A 19514-nucleotide genomic window follows, 5' to 3' on the forward strand; every position below is an offset into this window, starting at 1 on the left:
GATTAATGCCAAATTAGTATCAAGGTATATAAATTAGAAACACTTGTTGGCCTATTTGAGGTCCAAACCAGGCGGAAATGCCATGACCACGGTCAGTCCTGTGTAGCTCAGAGAGCCGGTGTTGTGGCGGCGTACACCTTTAAGCACGGCACCGATGCTGCCACAAGTTGGGGGTTTGATTCCCACTGCGGTCACCAATACTGTAATATGATGCAGTTGTTTCATGAAAAGCACTTTGTTTCCTCAGCAAAAAGAAGCACTATACAAACGCTGTCATTTCATAGAGCTAAAAATGCCTACAGTGAAATTCTGGAGATAGTTAAATTACTGCGTCCACCCAAGCCACAACAGGGTTTCCGGATAAGACCAGGACTCGACGTAGACAGGGTGTCTGCAGGGTGTCATTAACTTCGATTCAAAAATCTCGGGGACAGTTTTTCAATACTAGTTGAATAAACATTAAAAAAAAAAGCGGACCTTCCACCCACCAGGCTCGTGCGACAGAAAAGTTCTTGTCGGAAAAGTGCATAAAAAAATGTCAAGGTAAATCTAAAACTCAGCTAAACGCAGTTAGCTGTATTCTAGACCTTCGGAGACCTTCACTTTAAATTATAGGTTTGAAGATGCTGCGAGACCGTTTTCAGCACCTACAGACACCCCGGATTTGTAAAACGGACCCGCAGGATCGGTTCCAGAAGGCGTCCCTCGTCTCGGAACCGTCGGGCTGGTCACATCTAATCAGTCTCTCAGACTGTTGATGTGGGCGCAGATCTTCAGGGCGGGGCCCAGCTTGATGTTCATGGTGGACATGAGATGCTCCTCTTTGAGCAGCAGCAGGGCCTGCCCATCAATCTCCTGGGACAGGAACTGGGGGCCCAACTCCTCACAGCCTGCGAAAGAGGAGGACAGGAGCAGGAAGAGAGAGGAGTAGAATTAATAGAGGAATGGAGAGGGAGGAGGAGAGCGACAAGAGAAGGAGAGATTATAGGAAAAAACGGTCAGCAAAGCAAACCCGAGAGAGCGAGAGGGACAAAGTTTGACAAGTCCAACTTACCAACTACATTCATATAAATGAAACCTTTCCACACAAGCCTTTGAAACGAAGCAACTTGTCAAGATGAATGTGACCGATCCAACAAAAACGGACACCGGGTCACGGACGTGACGCACGACTGCTGTGAACAGAATATGCATCACCGTCTTAAAGAGAAAACGTGTTGATGGTTTTGTTGGTGTACAGTCCGTACTGATGAGCAACATCATCAACTGAAGTAATAAAGTCCTCCCTGTGTACTATACTGACTGAGAAATCAGGGGTGTCCTGCTCACAGAGTCTGTCCCATGGCGTCCACACCTACCAGAATGCATCCTGCGCAAGCTTCTGCATCGTCGTCCATCAAATCCTCTGTGCTGACGTTGTGGACGTCATTTCCACCGTCAGAAATGACGCTTCGCCGAGAGAACGAGGTCCTGTTGTTTTGGTTTTTTCTCCCCAATTGTATCCGGCCAATCACCCCGCTCTCCTGAGCCGTCCCGGTCACTGCCCCACCCCCTCTGCTGATCCGGGGAGGGCTGCAGACTACCACATGCTTCCTCCGATACATGTGGAGTCACCAGCCGCTTCTTTTCACCTGACAGTGAGGAGTTTCCCCAGGGGGACGTTCCCCCTCCCCCCAAAAGAGGTGCCCCCAACCGATCAGAGGAGACGCTGGTGCAGCGACCAGAGCACATACCCACATCCGGCTTCCCACCCGCAGACACGGCCAATGGTGTCTGTAGGGACGCCCGACCAAGCCGGAGGGAACGCGGGGATTCGAACCGGCGAGCCCCATATTGGCAGGCAATGGAATAGACCGCCACGCCACCCGGACGCCCCACGAGGACGTTTTTCGAACAGTGTCTTTAAATTAGAGCGGAGATAAGAAACCCAAACTAAACTAGGCTGCAGTTTGCCTGTCCGCCCACCGAGGTCACGAGACACCACTAAAAAACTGTGTCAACGCCCCCCCAGAGATGCAGAAACGATGAGGAACAACTGCAAACAGTTTTCATGTGCTAAACCTGTTGTAGATCGAGATAAAGGGAAAAATCCCCACTTTTCAAACTTAGATTTGCATTTGGAAGTAGGTGTGGTATCAACTGTCACTTTGTTTAATTGAGAAGCTGCCGTTACATAATGTTTCCATCACACCCTGGCTGGACATTCACTTCTTTATTTTTATAATTTATTGATCCCGGTGGGGAAATTATGCTCTGCATTTAACCCATCCTAGCTGTGTAGCTAGCAGCAGTGGGCAGCCGCCGTGCAGCGCCCGGGGACCAACTCCAGTTCGTCTTGCCATGCCTTGCTCAGGGGCACAGACAAGAGTATTAACCCTAACATGCATGTCTTTTTGAACATGCAACGACCTGGGACGACCCCCGAGGGTTGGACTACCTCGGGGTTCGAACCCAGGACCTTCTTGCTGTGAGGCGACAGCGGTAACCACTGTGCCACCGTGCCGCCCAAAAACTGACATTATACAACAGATGCTTTTGCAGCAGTTCAACAGAGCCAAGGTTAGCTCGTCTGAATCGTGTTTTTAGACAACCGACAACCCAGAAAAGCAAGTTGACACATCAGAAACATTTAAAAGCAGGTTAAAGGTGGTAGTGAACATATTACTTACAGCTCTGTCGATGGAGTTTCTGTGAAATCCTACCTTGAATGAAACCACACGGACAATACCACGTGATAGAATATGAGGAGAGACTAAGACAGAATAGCGGGGGGGGGGGGGTGCAGAAAAAAAATGTTTCCCCCAATTTTCTTACCAATGAGGATTATTTTGGTAGAAAAAAAGCAAAATCTTAAATGTCGTACAACAGCATATGCTTTTAGATGTTTGGACTGCACACAGAGGGTACAGCCGAGACTGAGGCTAAACGTCTGGGAGCTGGAGCTTCGTGACGCGCTTCACATCTGAGCGGTGCTACAGACTTTCCACAGCTGGACAAACTGAAACGCATTTCTTGTGTACTTCTTCGCGGATTTTAAGTCTATCCACATGTTGTGAACCGAATGGGCCTCTAGGTGGCTCTGGTGGGGGGGTGAAAAGTTCGGCGGTGCTTTCGTTTCACATTAAAGAATCTCATAGAAAACCTTCGGACCTTGCAGGGTAGATATGAAGCGGGACACCTCCTCCACGGTCCAGTGGGCAGGGCTACCGGCCAGACAGGTGGGTGCAGAGCCCTCCAGCGGGAGCAGAGGAGGCGGCTGGTGGCAGGAAGCAGATGAGGAGGCAGGGGAGAGGGACATGGGATCGTCTTCCTCCTCTTCCTCCTCGCCGCTGGAGCCCTCGTCTGAGTGGCTGGACTCTGAGCGGCACTGTGGAGAGGAGGAGAACCCTTTAGCAAGGTATTTCACCACCTATTAGCAGTAATATTAAAATCAATAATAATAATAATACTTTCAAGTATCAATAATCAGAACAAATCCCAGGTGTTTATTTATACTGGCAAATAAAAATAGTAGACAGCTTATAAACTTGCTCAAATCACGTGTAATAAGGACAAGAGCAGCACTCAGAATCTGACTGAGAAGAATAAGAATATCAGGTAACAACCATTTCACTGACATGAATTAGGGATCCAGATCACATTTTGCTCCATAAGTCAAGCACTCGGTTTATTTGTTTATTTTGAATCCCCCCCCTTTTCTCCCCAATTGAATCTGGCCAATCACCCCAATCTCCTGAGCCGTCCCGGTCGCTGCTCCGCCCCCTCTGCCGATCCGGGGAGGGCTGCAGACTACCACATGTCTCCTCCCATACATGTGGAGTCGCCAGCCGCTTCTTTTCACCTGACGGTGAGGAGTTTCACCAGGGGGACGTAGCGCGTGGGAGGATCACGCTGTTCCCCCTCCCCCCTGAACAGGCACCCCGACCGACCAGAGGAGGCGCTAGTGCAGCGACCAAGACACATACCCACACCCAGCGTCCCACCCACAGACACGGCCAATTGTGTCTGTAGGGATGCCTGTCCAATCCAGAGGTAACACAGGGATTCGAACTGGCGATCCCCCGTGTTGGTAGGCATGCAACCATTTTATTGAAGTGAATGAGGCATCTAGGTGAAACTTCGCTCCATAAGTCAAGTACTCGGCTTATTTGGTTTTTATATCTACGACAAAGTCGTTTGCTGATTGCAATGGAAACCCGCTGGTTTAGGGGAGGCGGGCAGGCGGGCAGGCGGGCACCAGAGCACAACGCTCTAACCCCGAACAGGAAAACACAGGATGGCAAAAATTATGTTATATTTATATGTACTTTATTAATCCCGTGGGGGGAAATTCTGCTCTGCATTAACCCAACCTAGCTGTGTAGCTAGCAGCAGTGGGCAGCCACTGTGCAGCACCTGGGGACCGACTCCAGCTTGTCTTGCCATGCCTTGCTCAGGGGCACAGACTGGACTATTAACCCTAACATGTCTTTCTGATGGTGGGGGAAACCTGAGCACCCGGAGAAAACCCGCCGCAGACACGGGGAGAACATGCAAACTCCACGCAGAGGACGACCTGGGATGACCCCCAAGGTTGGACAACCCCGGGGCTCGAACCCAGAACCTTCTTGCCGTGAGGCGACAGCGCTAACCACTGGGCCACCGTGCCGCCCAATTTGAGTATGTTGATGCCTCCAGATTTTCTCAATACAACAAACCGATCGATATACCGATATACGAGGACATGCCTAACAATAAGCAATAAGGGAGTAATAATGGCAACACAGTTTATGTTCAACGCACTTCTCATTAAATCACCTAAAAGAGAAACAAGCTGAGCAGTTCAGAAGCAGCACGGGAGGTTTGGGAGTTGTGGTTTGCAGCCAGCCGCAGAAGGAAGGAAAGGCCGCCTTTAACAAATCGAGAGCTTTGGGCCTGTTTTTAAAAGCTGTCTGTGGTGCCCCAAGGTGGATGTAAGAGACCGGGTCTGGCTGAGCAGGAAGCCATATTCCCCCCTTTAGCTTGGCGTTTTGTCCCGCGGCGGTGCAGAAACTGGCAGTTGTGTGGTCTGAGGTTGTGGTCGGAGGTTTTGGGGGGTGAGCCGTTGCTTCAGGAGGTGGATGTACTTGAATGAGTTACTGTGTTGAAGCTGCTCAGTGACCGGCGATGGAAGACGGTTGTGAAGAATGTGTGAATACAAAGCAAGGTGAATGCAGAAGCTGCGTGAATGAAAATAAGAGAACTAAACCAGGAAGTCAAACAGGATGTTGGGCCTGAGGAACTTTTTCTGTTGACTTTAACATCAGATCCCCTCCCCCCTTTCTCCCCAATTGTATCCGGCCAATTACCCCACTCTTCTGAGCCATCCCGGTCTCTGCTCCACCCCCTCTGCTGATCCGGGCAGGGCTGCAGACTACCACATCCCTCCTCCCATACATGTGGAGTCGCCGGCTGCTTCTTTTCACCTGACAGAGAGGAGTTTCACCAGGGGGACATAAACGCGTGGGAGGATCACGCTATTCCCCCCTGAACAGGTGCCCCGACCCACCAGAGGAGGCGCTAGAGCAGCGACCAGGATGCATACCCACATCCGGCTTCCCACCCACAGACACAGCTGATTGTGTCTGTAGGGACGCCCGACCAAGCCGGAGGTCAAATGGGGATTTGAACCGGCGATCCCTGTGTTGGTAGCAACGGAATAGACCGCTTATATCTAACATCCCTTTTAATGGGTGCTGCTCTTATTCTCCGGGGAGGTGTTCACCAAGAATTTTCTGACATCACCAAATCTTAGAAGCATGGATAATTGATTGACGGACAATTGATTGATGGATAATTCCAAAAGCTGATCGATTTAACATAACGAATTTGATTCGTTGGCTTTTTTCCCCTCACGTTAACATATTTATGGTTCAACAGGGGTATAAAGCATGAGCAAACCATAAGACTGCATGACTTTTTGCTGCCTGTGTGAGGTAGGCTTCCTGCCATTTAAAAATCACATTCAATGCTGCCGATGTGCACACGTGAGGTTCCAGTATGGAGGAATTACTATTTTTTCATCTTTCCATAACTTTTTATTCTTTTTTAATTTTCCCCCTTTTTCTCCCTAACTGTACTTGGCCAATTACCCCACTCTTCCGGTCTCTGCCCCACCCCCTCTGCTGATCCGGGGAGGGCTGCAGACTACCATATGCCTCCTCCCATACATGTGGAGTCACCAGCCGCTTCTTTTCACCTGACAGTGAGGAGTTTCACCAGGGGGACGTGGTGCGTGGGAGGATCACGCCTCAGTACTCCCTCCACCCCGAACAGGTGCCCCGACCAACCAGAGGAGGCTCTAGCGCAGCGACCGGGACACATATCCACATCCAGTTGTGTCTGTAGGGATGCCCAACCAAGCCGACGGCAACACAGGCATTCGAACCGGCGATCCCTGTGTTGGTAGGCAACGGAATAGACCGCTACGCTACCGAGACACCCATCTTTCCATAACTTTTTATATTTTTGTTTAGCACCGCCCTATCAAAGCCTATTGTAGACTTGGCATCAAGCACTATAATCCACACAATCACAGATATGCAACCCCAAATATAACATCATATAACATAATATTTTATAATATCATATCATATAATATCATGTCATATCATATAATATCCATCCATCCAGCTGGACCACTTATCCTGCTCTCAGGGTCACAGGGATGCTGCAGCCTTTCCCAGCAGTCATTGGGTGGCAGGCGGGGAGACACCCTGGACAGGCCGCCAGGCCATAATATCATATAATATCGACACAAACATGACTGGATTAACAGACTGTGACGTTACTGTCCATCACGGTGACACATCATGACTAATTATAACACAACCCCTGCTCATAATGCTCTATTTTACACTTTTGCTTTGTGCTGCTTTATAGACCCTGCGATGGTGCCGCAGATGGCAGCCTCGGTGTGTTGGTGTGCATTGTGCTCCATCGTTCGGTTTGCAAACTCTTGAGTTTTACTACAATACCCGGCGCTCTTTCGCCACAGAGGCGCTTATGACCATCAGGGAAACGACTTCTGTGGATTTATTTTGCAACCTTCTCGTCCCGGCCGTGGAATCCCAAGACTCTGTGTAGTACCGACGTGCCTGCTGTGCACACACGCTTGCCTCCAATGTCCTGTTCCACAAGTGCTAGAAGCTGCTGTGTACCAGAGTCAGATTCCTCGTGTGCACAGGCTCACTTGGTCGATTAAGCCGATTCTGATTACTGGACATTTTGGTCCAAGGTGTGCTCACCTTTGCTCACGCAGTGAAACCCCGGAGGAGAGGGAAATGAGCCGGCACGCTCGTGCGTCTCCGCAGATGTGGACTATGCACTCCATGGCCAGGAGTATTTCTCTCTAACGTTTGGCCATTGTGCGGTTTGTGCTTCACGTAAGCTTGGCTGTGTGTATCAGTACTGGACGCTGCACTGCAGCTGGCAGGCTTCCAGCTGTTCGGAGCGGGTCGCGACACGGCGCTCTCCGGCAAAACGGAAGCTGGAGGTAGTCGTTTTCATATCAGCGGTGGCTGGTGTAAGTGTGATAGTGATTCTGCAGCGCTGTTCCCCGGTTCTGGAAACGTTTCTCATCATCTGTAACCCTTCTACTCCTCCCATGAGTTCTCCTCATTCATTCTGGCTGGTGGTTACATGCCAGCCCAGGCCAACGTGCAGGAGGCACGATGCTTGCTCACCGAGCAGATACTGTATGTGGGGCGGACAAACCCGGACTCTTTCATTATTGTCCTCGGCGACTTTAACAAAGGGAATCTCAGCCATGAACCACCTAAAATACCGCCCGACCAGAGGAGAACACTTTAGATCACTGTAACATTGCAATCAATAGTGCCTATCACACAGTCCCCCGCGCTGCACTGGGCCACTCGAACCACATCATGGGCCACCTGGTTCCTGCACACAAGGCAGAAATTAAAACTCAAAACCTGTTGTGAGGACATCTACAAAGTGGACCAGTGAAGCTATGGAGGATCTTCATGTGTGCGTGGACTGCACTGGCTGAGATGTTTCCAAGACTGCCATCAACAGTCCGGATAAGTACACTGAGGCTGTGGTGTCTCATATCAGCTTCTGTGAGGACAGCGGTGTACCATCACGCATCAGGGTTAGTTACAACAACGACAAACCCTGGTTTACAGTTAAACTCCAAGGTTAGCTGAGGTTAGAAAAGGAGGAAGTGTTTAGGAGTGGGGACAAGTTCTGGTTTAAAGAGTCTACACACAGGTTTAGCAAGGCGTTGAGAAATGCTAAACGACTGTACTCTGAGAAACTTCAACAACAGTTCTCAGAAAACAACTCGGCCTCTGTCTGGGAGGGCCTCAGACAGATCACCAACTACCAACCCCACTCCATTAATGACTTGTGCCTGGCCAACGATCTGAATGAGTACTATTGTCGATTTGAAAGACAATGGGTCAGTCCTGACACCATCCACCAGCTCCAGACCACCGGCTCCTCCTCCCCCGCCTCAACAGGGGCCTGGGCTTCTCCACAACTGCCCACCTCGAGGCCTCCTCCCCTCCCCTTCCCCAATGACAATTCCCTCCATCCTGGAGAGGGAGGTTAACAGGCTGTTCAAGAGACAGAACCCCCGCAAAGCAGCTGGACTGGATTCTGTCTCTCCCTCCACCCTGAAGCAATGTGCTGATCAGCTGTCACCGGTGTTCACAGAAATGTTTACCGCCTCACTGGAGACATGCCATGAACCAGCCTGCTTCAAGACCTCCAGCATCATCCCCATCCCCAAAAAAACCAAGGCCTCAAGAACTACAGACCCATTGCCCTAACGTCTGTGGTAATGAAGTCTTTTCAGCATCTTGTACTGTCCCACCTTAAAACCATCACCAACCCACTCCTGGACCCCCTCCAGTTTGCCAACAGGTCTATAGACAATGCAGTAAACTTGGCGCTCCACTTCAACCTCCAGCACCTGGACTCAGGAACCCATGCAGGAACCCATGCCAGGATCCTATTAGTGGATTTCAGCGCCGCCTTCAACATCATCATCCTGGATCTGCTGCAGGACAAGCTTTCTCAACTGCACGTGCCTGACTCCACCTGCAGGTGGATCACCGACTTCCTATCTGAAAGGAGGCAGCACACGAAGCTGGGAAAACATGTCTCGGACTCTCAGTTCATCAGCAGTGGTTCCCTCAAGGCTGTGTCCTTTCCTCTCTACTCTTCTCCCTGTAAACAAATAGCTGCACCTCCAGTCAATAGTCAGTCAAGCTCCTGAAGTTTGCTGATGACACCACCCTTATTGGGCTCATCTCTGGTGGTGATGAGTCCGCCTACAGGTGGGAGATTGACCATCTGGTGTCCTGGTGTGACCAAAACAACTTGGAGCTCAACCCTCTAAAGAGAGTGGAGATGTTTGTGAACTTCAGAAAGAACCCCCCCCCCCTCCCACCACCACCCATCCCCATCACCCTGTGTGGCTCCCTCGTCAACACTGTGGAATCCTTCCACTTCCTTGGTGGGTACTATCATCACCCAAGACCTCAAGCTGGAGCTGAACATTAGCTCCCTCAGCAAGAAGGCACAGCAGTAGGGATGGGTACTGTTAAGATTTTAACTGTACTACTACTCTTACCGATACTGCTTATCGATCCGGTACTTTAACGGTACTCCTATCGGTTCTTTTTGCCATTTTTTTCCAAGAGAAAAAACAAAACAATTCAAGAACAGAATTAACATTGCTTTATTTTCTCATGTCTGCACAGAGCGCTACTTCTAATCACTAACCCAGGTTTGTATAATTTAGTTAACTCCATGTGGGCTCTAGACTGCTAGCATACATAATACACCTGAGGTGGATGGGCCAACGAGATGAACTACGAACTAGGCGGTCAAAAACTGCATTTCTCCACCTGTATGTGATGCACTTTCGCTACATGTTTCGAAAGATTGCTTGCGTTTTCACCCTTACATGCAAAAGACTTGTTGCACTTGTAGCAACGAGCATCGTCAGCATCGACTCTGGTGAAGTACAAGCAGACTTCTGACCATTTAGTTCTCTCTCCGCCATTGTCACGAAGAGCAGCCTCTGTGGCCCTGTGTGTGCATGTCTGAGAGAGACAGGCAGAGAGCTGGCTGGCCCTGCCCCTCGGCTCGCACATACGACAGGCTTCAAGAGAGAGAGCTCTCTTCTGGATTGGGAATAGTGAAAATGCATCATAGACAAATGTCTTAATCTGACTGCAAATTAGAAACGGAGTTGGTGAAATAAAAGGTGCAAGATAACGTTTATCTAGCCCAAATAAATGGGAAATGTATTTTCTTAATTTCTCCAATAACGATAGCAGAACCGTTAATGTCGGACCTCATCAATATTACGGTCTTTCCTCATTCAACACCGGTGCCTGTTCAATACCAGGTTTCGGTACCCATCTCCATACAGCACAGGTTGTACTTCTCTTGGCAGCTGAAGCAGTTCAACCTGCCAAAGCAAACGATGGTGCACTTTTACCCCACCATCACTGAATCCACCCTCACCTCCTCCATCACTATCTTGTACGCTGCTGCCACTGCCAAGGACAAGGGCAGACTGCGGCGCAACATTCGCTCTGCTGAGAGGGTGATTGGCTGCAACCTGCCAGCCCTCCGAGACCTGTACGCCTCCAGGACCCTGAGGCGAGCAGGAAAGATCATGGTTGACCCTTCCCACCCAGGCCATGGTCTCTTCAAACCACTCCCTTCTGGCAAGAGGTTAAGGTCTATAAAAACCAGAACCTCACGCCACAAGAACAGCTTCTTCCCCACAGCAGTAGATCTTCCTAACGAGCCCCCAGACACCCATAGATCCTGACACTGCACCCCCACCCCTACCCTGTTTGACCCTCTCTCCACACTACGACATGACATACACCTACATACATGCACCCACCCACACTCACTCACGTGCACAAACACAGCGCAATATATCTATCAGCCCTACTGAGCCCTCTGTGCATGGACACACTGCATAAAGCTCGCACTACCCTGTAGATAACTCTTGTTCTACAAATAATTCTCATTCTGTAAATAACTTCTTACTTGAAACTTCTCATTTAAAATTTTGTAAATAGAGTACTTCAATATGCTCAGTGCTAGCACCTTATTTCAGCTATTTTTATTTTGTCTTGTGCATATATTTTTCATCCATCCATCCATTTTCCGAACCGCTTATCCGGCTCTCAGGTTTGCGGGGATGCTGGAGCCTATGCCACCAGTCATTGGGCGGCAGGTAGGGAGACACCCTGGGCAGGCTGCCAGGCCATCACACAGGGCCGACACACACACACACACACACACAGAAATTCATACCTAGGGACAATTTAAGCCCAATTTATGCTCCAAATGTCGGCTAGCAGACAAAAAAGTGTCTCTCGAGTTGTTGCATGTATGCTTGTCGCAATGGCGCTGACCGTCTCCTGGTATCTATGGAAACGTTTCGCGTCGCGCCCTGTGTTGTAAACAGTAGCGAGTGTTCTTTTTATGAATGAGCGCGCGTAATGTAAACAGCGCTCTCAAGCAAAACCGTGGCAACGCTCGAACACCTCGTCCGCTCGATCCAACTATCCAATCACAGCTAAGCGACATAACGTGTGCGAGTCTGCGACATAAGGAAATGTGTCGTGTACACGACGGCCCTGGGAGACGCAAAAAGTGTCTCTCGTGACGTCGAAATTGTCGAGAGACGTCTGTCTGCTAGCCGACGTTTGGAGTATAAATTGGGCCTTAGTACGGCCGATTCAGCTGACCTACATGTCTTTGGACTGTGGGAGGAAACCGGAGCATCCGGAGGAAACCCACCCAGACACGGGGAGAACATGCAAAGTCCACACAGAGGACGACCCGGGACGACCCCCAAGGTTGGACTACCCCGGGGCTCGAACCCAGGACCTTCTTGCTGTGAGGTGACCGTGCTAAGCATTGCGCCACCGTGCCGCCCGTATATATATATATATATATATTTTATTATATCATATTATTCTTTAAACTTTTACCTTACTGTTGCTGTTAAATTCTCCCTTGTGCACCAACATACCAAGTCAAATTCCTTGTATGTTCTTGAACTACTTGGCAATAAATATCCATCCATACACCCGTTATCCAAACCGCTTATGCTGCTCTCAGGGTCACGGGGATGCTGGAGCCCATCCCAGCAGTCACCGGGCGCCAAGTGGGGAGACACCCTGGACAGACCGCCGGGCCATGACAGGGCCAAAAAATATATAGGCAACAAATATGAATCTGCTGAACTGAAATCTTACCAATACTGTAATACCCTGCTGGTTTCCTTTATTACTTTTCTTCTCTGGTTTGCAAAAAACTGTAATGTGTTTTAGTTTGAACTGTGCTGCCTGAACAAAGCCTGACTCGTCTCCTCTGTCATTCATGAAACGACCTTCCTCTGCTCTTCCAGAAGCCTCTTACCTTGACCGGTATGGGCCTCCCCGCTATCTTAGCGCTGGCTATTTCCGAGCTGGTCCTTCGCGGTACCTTCCTCCTAGCGACCCCTCCGTCTTCGTCCAAGTGCGAGAGGTGACCTTGGTCTTGATCGTGCCCTTGGGAATGACCTTGACCCTGACCCTGTCTGTGACCTTGGCTCTGCTTCATGCGGAAGTGCTTGCTGCAGCTGACGTTGTACCTGGGGAACCAATACATACTGTATCGTAGACAAAGAGTAACATATACGGTACTGAGGCCCAGGCAAGCAACACATACTGTTGGTTCCCTTTGCACCATCCATAATACACAACCTGGTGTACACATGTAGTGGGGCAAAGGGCTGAATGCAAAGCAGAAGCATAACAAATTGGAAAAACAAACATATATTCACAGTTCACTAGTCAAAACAATGCAATGTATGCATTGTTTACATAGCAGGGACATATAATAGGCACAGCGTACACTACGACATGGAACACATCAAGAGCGATGTTCAGACCAGAACAACGAAACCAACTGAGCCGTTTTGGGATTTGACATTAAAAAAAAAAAAGCATCTCGTGAAACATAAAGACCATGTAACGCGTGCCACATTTTTAAGAGATGTGACTGACATGGCGGCACCAACGTTATAAATCACAAGAGCTGCAACAACAGCAAACACATTCAAGCTTACAGGAAAACTCATGCTTGTGAAACAGACAGAGGTAACCAGCTGAGAATGGACTCTACTGCACTTTCACTGTCACACTGTGAATGTGAGGTGAGTGACAACAGCCAAAAACATACATAAAGCAAAATTTTAACCGTTCTCATGACTTTTCAGGAGCCCCCCTTTTCTCCCCAATTGTATTTGGCCAATTACCCCACCCTTCCGAGCCGTCCAGGTCGCTGCTCCACCCCCTCTGCTGATCCGGGGAGGGCTGCAGACTACCACATGCCTCCTCCCATACATGTGGAGTCGCCAGCCGCTTCTTTTCACCTGACAGCGCGGAGTTTCACCAGGGGGACGTAGCGCATGGGAGGATCATGCTATTCCCCCCAGTCCCCCCCCCCCGAACAGGCGCCCCGACCCACTAGAGGAGGCGCTAGTGCAGCGACCAGGACACATACCCACCCGCAGACACGGCCAATCGTGTCTGTAGGGACACCTGACCAAGCCGGAGGTAACGCGGGGATTCAAACCAGTGATCCCCGTGTTGGTAGGCAACGGAATAGACCGCCAGACCACCCGGACGCCCGTCACATTACTTTTGAGACACAACAGACTACTGTGATGACAGTGAGATTTTGAGAGATTTCCAAGATGGCTACCACTGTGTGGGTCATACGTCATGCATGTTAAAATACCTCTTGGCACAGGTCATTGAGCAGAACCTTTTTGTTCCTCTGAACTGGCTGGCGGGGGCGAAGTTCTTACAGTACTCGCATTTGAGCACTGACAAAACAAAGAAGAGAGGGTAAAAACAAAGTGATGCAAAAAGAGGAAAGTATTTGAAATCAGTCTGCATAACGTGCATATGAATCATCGCTTTCTGCTTTGAGAGTGTGACATCACAAGAAAATACACAAAAGTTCAGATGCTAAAAACAAACAAGTCATGTTGACGCTTTTTATAGAATTTATTGATGGACTGATGTTTCCTGTTTTGATTTTTAATTTCTTTAGGTTTAAGTTTATCGCTTACTATCAGAGGCGTTACATTGTTACCTGTTGCTGTGGTTACAGACTCAGACTGATTGGTGTCCGGACTGTCATTGGTCAAATCCTCACCAGCCAAATCCTTCACTGGACCACACACCTGTCAATCAAACAAAACAGCAGAAAGAACGACAGCTGACTGACCAGTGACCAAAGACCTTGTTCTGACAATGGCAATCAGCATAACAGGAAGCAGTTCCCTCAGAACTGACAGAATTAAACGTCGCATTTACTTTCATAACATAAACTTTGTTTTTCTGTAAAAAAAAAAAAAAATCCAGTTATACTTTATTACTAACCACTCAACCTTAAAGTCAGACTAAAATCAATAATCAGATTTAACTTTTCATATCTAAAAAACATTGAAGACAGCCTAATAAAACATTCAGCAACATTTTTTTTAATCTATAAGTGACTAATTTTGTGCTTTTTTCCTCCTCTATTCATAACTTTTCAGTTGTCTAAAGCACTGAGGGTGTGGTCTAGCCCTCATTAATATTCATGAGCTGACCTTTGAGTGACAAGTGCAAGCAAGGTTTGGCGGTAAGGGTGGGTGGGGAAATCTCATATTTTGAGTATTGTGATGATCTGATTGGCTGTATGTAAATGAGTGTGTGACGACATCATTAGTATCAGAAAAGATCTGAGAGAAGCACTAGAGGGAGCTCTTCAAAAGAGAAAAATGGAAAAACTGAATTTTATCTTTTATACTCAAATATTTTCAGTGGAATGAGACGCAACAAAATGCATGACCATTAGAATAAGAAGTGATGTTAGAAAATGTTAATGTTTCAATTTCAGTCCAAGTTTAACAATTGTAAAACTGCAAGACAAGGATTCTACACCAAAAACCACACGCCACCGCAAAGAAACTGAGACTACATAGAGAAAAACTACACATTCCATGTACTCACAGGGAATGGCTCCGCCCCTTCCTGGATGACAAAGCCCTCGATGAGGTGAGTGAGTACGTGAGGTTTGACCACAGCCTGCGGGGGAGGAGCCCGCTCCCCCTGACCCCCGCCCACACGCGAGACGGACAAGGCCGGGGGAGGAGATGGGGAGCCTGACGAGGAGGAGGGAGCACCGGCACCTGGGCACCCCACAGGTGGGAAGAAGAGAAAAGGATAAAAAGAACTTTTCAGTGATGATTGTTCTTGGTAGTTTCCCCTTTATAAAACAGGACCGTGGAGAGTAACTGGAAGGAACGATGAGAGAAGGGATGGGATTCGAGACGGGAACCTGGACCAGATTCAAACCTGTGACGTTGGTGTTAAAGCTACAATCGTGACGATGCAAATAAATGTTGTTGTTTTTTTTATACTCTCCAACACTGATCTGTTGTTACCCGCTTCAGCGGTGTTGGAGGTGAGAGCTGGCGGGTGGTCTCTGACAGGCTGCAGCCGTGGCGGCGAGGGGCCATCTTCCTCATGGGCTGGACTGGATTCTGACTTTCTTTTCAGCGAGCTGGTCATGTGCTTCCCCTGAAACAAGACGACGGCATTCAGGACCAAACAGCGGCATCAGTCGCTAACACTACACATTGTATACCAGTGTGCCGCGGCATGAGAAAATACCCACAACAGACTGAGGAACTTAATTTAACATGTTTATCTATCCTCATGGGGGCCAAACATTTATGTTAGGCTCAAAGAAATGTCCCTAACCTCAAACCCTAAAACCGACCCTAACTGGGACCCTGAGCCTAATTCAAATGCCTTTAATACTAGACCTAAGCCTAACAATAACCCCAGTAGTGACCCTTTCCATAAACCCAACTACTAGTCCAGAAATAAACCCTTTTCCTCATGGGGGCCAAAAAAATGTCCCCACTAGGAGGTGGTCCATTATTCGATTCTTATGAGGACATTTGGTCCTCATGAGTGTTGATCAATGAAAACACACACACACACAAAAGAAACACATACAAACACACATGGAGAAAGGGGCACACAGCTAACCTGTGTCTGCTGACTCCCTACTGACTCTCCATTGGTTGTCATGACGCCAGATGCTCCTCTCGGCTCCTCGCCAGCCTGGGGGAGGGCAGCAGAGGAGCCTAAGAGCAAGGAGGTGGGCGAAGAGACAGCTGGGGAGCCCAGGGAGGCGGTGGAGGAAGTGGGACTTCCGTTCTGGCTTTGCGCAGAGCTCTGGTTGGCTTGTGGGTGAACGTGAGTGACCTGCGCCAGCGGGGGTGCCTCCTTGGGTGACTGGAGTGCCTTGAGGCCCATCCCCCGGCCGATGACCCCACCCTCCCTCGAGGCGATGGAGGCCACCATAGTGAGCAGGCTGGATGAGCTGCTTAGCACGGACGCTCCATCCTGGCTGCAGCTGCTACGGGCCTGTGCCAGTGCCAAAGCCTGGGGGTTTGCCAGTGTGCTCTGCCTGGCTCCCACTATCTGCACTGGGATGTGCGGCGGTGGCACTGCAGGAGGCTGGGCAGAGCTGCCGGAGGGGGCAGGGGCAGGAAGGATAGGCGGGGGGTTCCTGGAGGGCAGCTGAAGGGGCAGGCGGAGTCCCTGCAGGGTCTTGGGCTGGATCGGGACCGGCCCATTGCCATGGCCCGGTTTCTCTGGGGCAAGGGCAGTCTTCTGAAGCGGCTGCACCACCAGTGTCTGGGCGTTGACCGCTGGCTTGATGGTTGCCGCGCCGACCGGGTAGCCGTGAGGCTGGGATGTGCCGCTGGATGTGGGAACCAAGATGTGAGTGGCTGTGGCGGCAGTGGTGACAGTGGTGAGGGCCCGGGGCCCATGCAGCAAGAGCTGGGAGAGAGGGATGGAGGAGCTGGAGGAGGAACTGGAGGAGGGAGGGTGGGACTTGAGGTTGGCGGGCTGGGGATAGGTGGGGATTTTGATGTGGGACAACTGAGGCTTGGTGGGGGACTGAGAGTTGGACTGGTGAGTGGTCTGTATCAAAGAGTAGGAGGCTGGAAAAGAAAAACAAGAAATTCAATTAGTCAATCATTACATGACATTACAGTCATTTAGCCGACGCTTTTATCCAAAGCGACTTACAATAAGTGCATCATTTACCGTAGGAAGTCAGGAGAACTACTGGTCATCAGAGGTCATAAATGCATCTAAACAAGCATCTAAGAGCAAAACCAGTGCTAAAGTAAAAGCACAAGAAAGAGTTTTTTTTAAATGAGTGAATACAGTAAGTGCTAAGAACAAGTAACAGGGTAGTAGTTCTTGAAGAGGTGAGTTTTCAACCTGCGCTGAAAGATGGGCAGCGACTCCGCTGTCCTGACATCAGTGGGTAGTTCATTCCACCACTGTGGGTCCAGGACAGAAAAGAGCCGTGACCGGGTCGATCGGCAGCAGGGGCCTCTGAGCGACGGGGCAACCAGGCGTCCCGAGGCAGCAGAGCCAAGTGGTCGGACGGGGGTGTAGGGCTTGACCATGGCCTGGAGATAGGAAGGAGCTGTTCCTTTCACTGCCCTGTAGGCTAGCACCAGAGTCTTAAACTGGATGTGAGCAGCTCCTGGGGGCCAGTGTAGGGACATGAGAAGGGGAGTTGTGTGGGAGAACTTAGGGCGGTTGAACACCAGACGAGCTGCAGCTTTCTGAACAAGCTCCAGAGATCTGATGGCCGCCGCCGGGTCACCATCAAGGAGGGAGTTGCCGTAGTCCAGCCGGGAGATGACCAGAACCTGGATGAGCACCTGTGCCATCTTGTCGGTGAGGGATGGGAGAATTCTCCTGATGTTATAGAGGAGAAATCTGCAGGAGTGAGCAACCGATGCAACGTTTGCAGCAAACGACAGTTGGTCATCCAGGATCACACCCAGATTCCTCCCAGTCCGAGTTGGTGTCACCACGGTGTTGTCTACGGTGATGGCCAGGTCGGGCAACCTGATCTTGATCAGCTGGCCCTCTGGTGCGGCCATGACAACCTGGAGCTGAACATGTTCAAAGCAGTGGAGATGACAGTGGACTTCAGCAGGAGCCCTTTAACACCCCCCCCCCACCACCACCACCACCATATCCAACAACACTGTGTCTGTGGTAAAAAAAAATCTACTGATTTCTGGGTTCCACAATCTCCCAGGACCAAAGGTGGGCATCGAGTATAGACACAATCATCAAAAAGGCCCAGCAGAGGATGTACTTTCTCCGCCAGGTCAGGAAGTTCAACCTGCCTCAGGAACTGCTGATTCAGCTCTACTCTGCAATAATCCAGTCTGTCCTCTGCACATCCATCACTGTCAGGTTTAGAGTGGCCACCAAACAGGACAGGGACAGACTCCAATGGACATTTACGTCTGCAGAGAAAATCATTGGTGCCAATCTGCCCTCATTTCAGGACTTGTACAGCTCCAGAGTCAGGAAATGGACAGGCAGCATCACTGCAGACCCATCACACCCTGGCCACAACCGGTTCCAACTCCTCCCCTCTGGTAGGCGCTACAGGTCACTGTACACCAATAAAATACTGTACAAGACATAAAAACAGGTTCTCTCTGCGGGCTGTCATTCAAATGAACGCGTAGCACTGTTAAGTAAATCCAACCATTCTGTATATACTGTACTGTACACTCGGTCATGTCCATCTACCTCAGTAACCTGCGAACATTTATTTCAGCATCTCTGATACATCCTCTACGCCATTAGACTTTATTGCCTCTTATTTCGCCTGTATATATTCCATCCTTGTGTATATGTCTGAAGATTGTTGCGTTGTTGTGCTGTCATTCTATGTACACTGTGTATGTTGTGTAGGTATGTACACTGTGAGAGTCACGAAACTGGATTCAAATTCCACGTGTAGGCAAACTTACATGGCCAATAAAATCTGATTCTGGTTCATTTGAGAGGTACTTAGTATGTTGCAATGAGACTCATTTCCATGCGTCTTTGTCCATCTCTGATCTCAGTATATCGTGAGAAAAGGGGGTTGTGATGCGGGCGGCAGTCTGAGCTACAAGTGTCCAGTTCATCCTACCAGAGTCGCTCCTCTCCGGGACTTCCGTCTTCACCCCCTTTGGGCTGGAGACCCCTCGAATGGCCAGATTCTGGACCTGAGAGAGTGAGACAGAGAGTGAGTGAGAGACAGACAGAGGGATGAACTTTAAAACAGACTTTTATTTCTATCCGATTCCGTTTACACGAGTTTTTCGTTATCAAAATTTACAACAAAACAAATTCAAAAACCCAAAAACAAAAATACCAAAGAAAAAAGATCTGATATTCAGAACCAGAGAATTCTCTCTGACTGAACACAGCACATCCTGCACAACCCCGAGCGTTCACCAACGCTTCTGTCTTCTTTTGTCAGTCTGTAAAAACCAAACTCTACTCTGAGCCGAGCTGCCAGCAGCCCAGTCAGCATCAGAACCACGTCTTCTGACCCCT

General features: G+C 49.5%; 1 protein-coding gene across 1 annotated transcript in view; it reads right to left on the bottom strand.

The window, feature by feature from the left end:
• Positions 1-738: 738 nt before the first annotated feature.
• The window catches only part of LOC130129072 (polyhomeotic-like protein 1), a 39601-nt gene continuing 20825 nt past the window's right edge, over positions 739-19514 (bottom strand). Inside the window, exons 7-16 of the mRNA XM_056298868.1 lie at positions 19114-19180; positions 16122-17086; positions 15509-15638; positions 15075-15253; positions 14170-14260; positions 13810-13897; positions 12612-12658; positions 12445-12557; positions 3151-3367; positions 739-890 (exon numbers count right to left, since the gene is read on the bottom strand). Of these exons, the coding sequence (XP_056154843.1) occupies positions 739-890; positions 3151-3367; positions 12445-12557; positions 12612-12658; positions 13810-13897; positions 14170-14260; positions 15075-15253; positions 15509-15638; positions 16122-17086; positions 19114-19180 (2049 nt within the window). The remainder of the gene's footprint in view (positions 891-3150; positions 3368-12444; positions 12558-12611; positions 12659-13809; positions 13898-14169; positions 14261-15074; positions 15254-15508; positions 15639-16121; positions 17087-19113; positions 19181-19514) is intronic.

This window comes from Lampris incognitus, chromosome 18 (assembly GCF_029633865.1).
Source record: "Lampris incognitus isolate fLamInc1 chromosome 18, fLamInc1.hap2, whole genome shotgun sequence".
NCBI classification, from domain to species: Eukaryota; Metazoa; Chordata; class Actinopteri; order Lampriformes; family Lampridae; genus Lampris; species Lampris incognitus.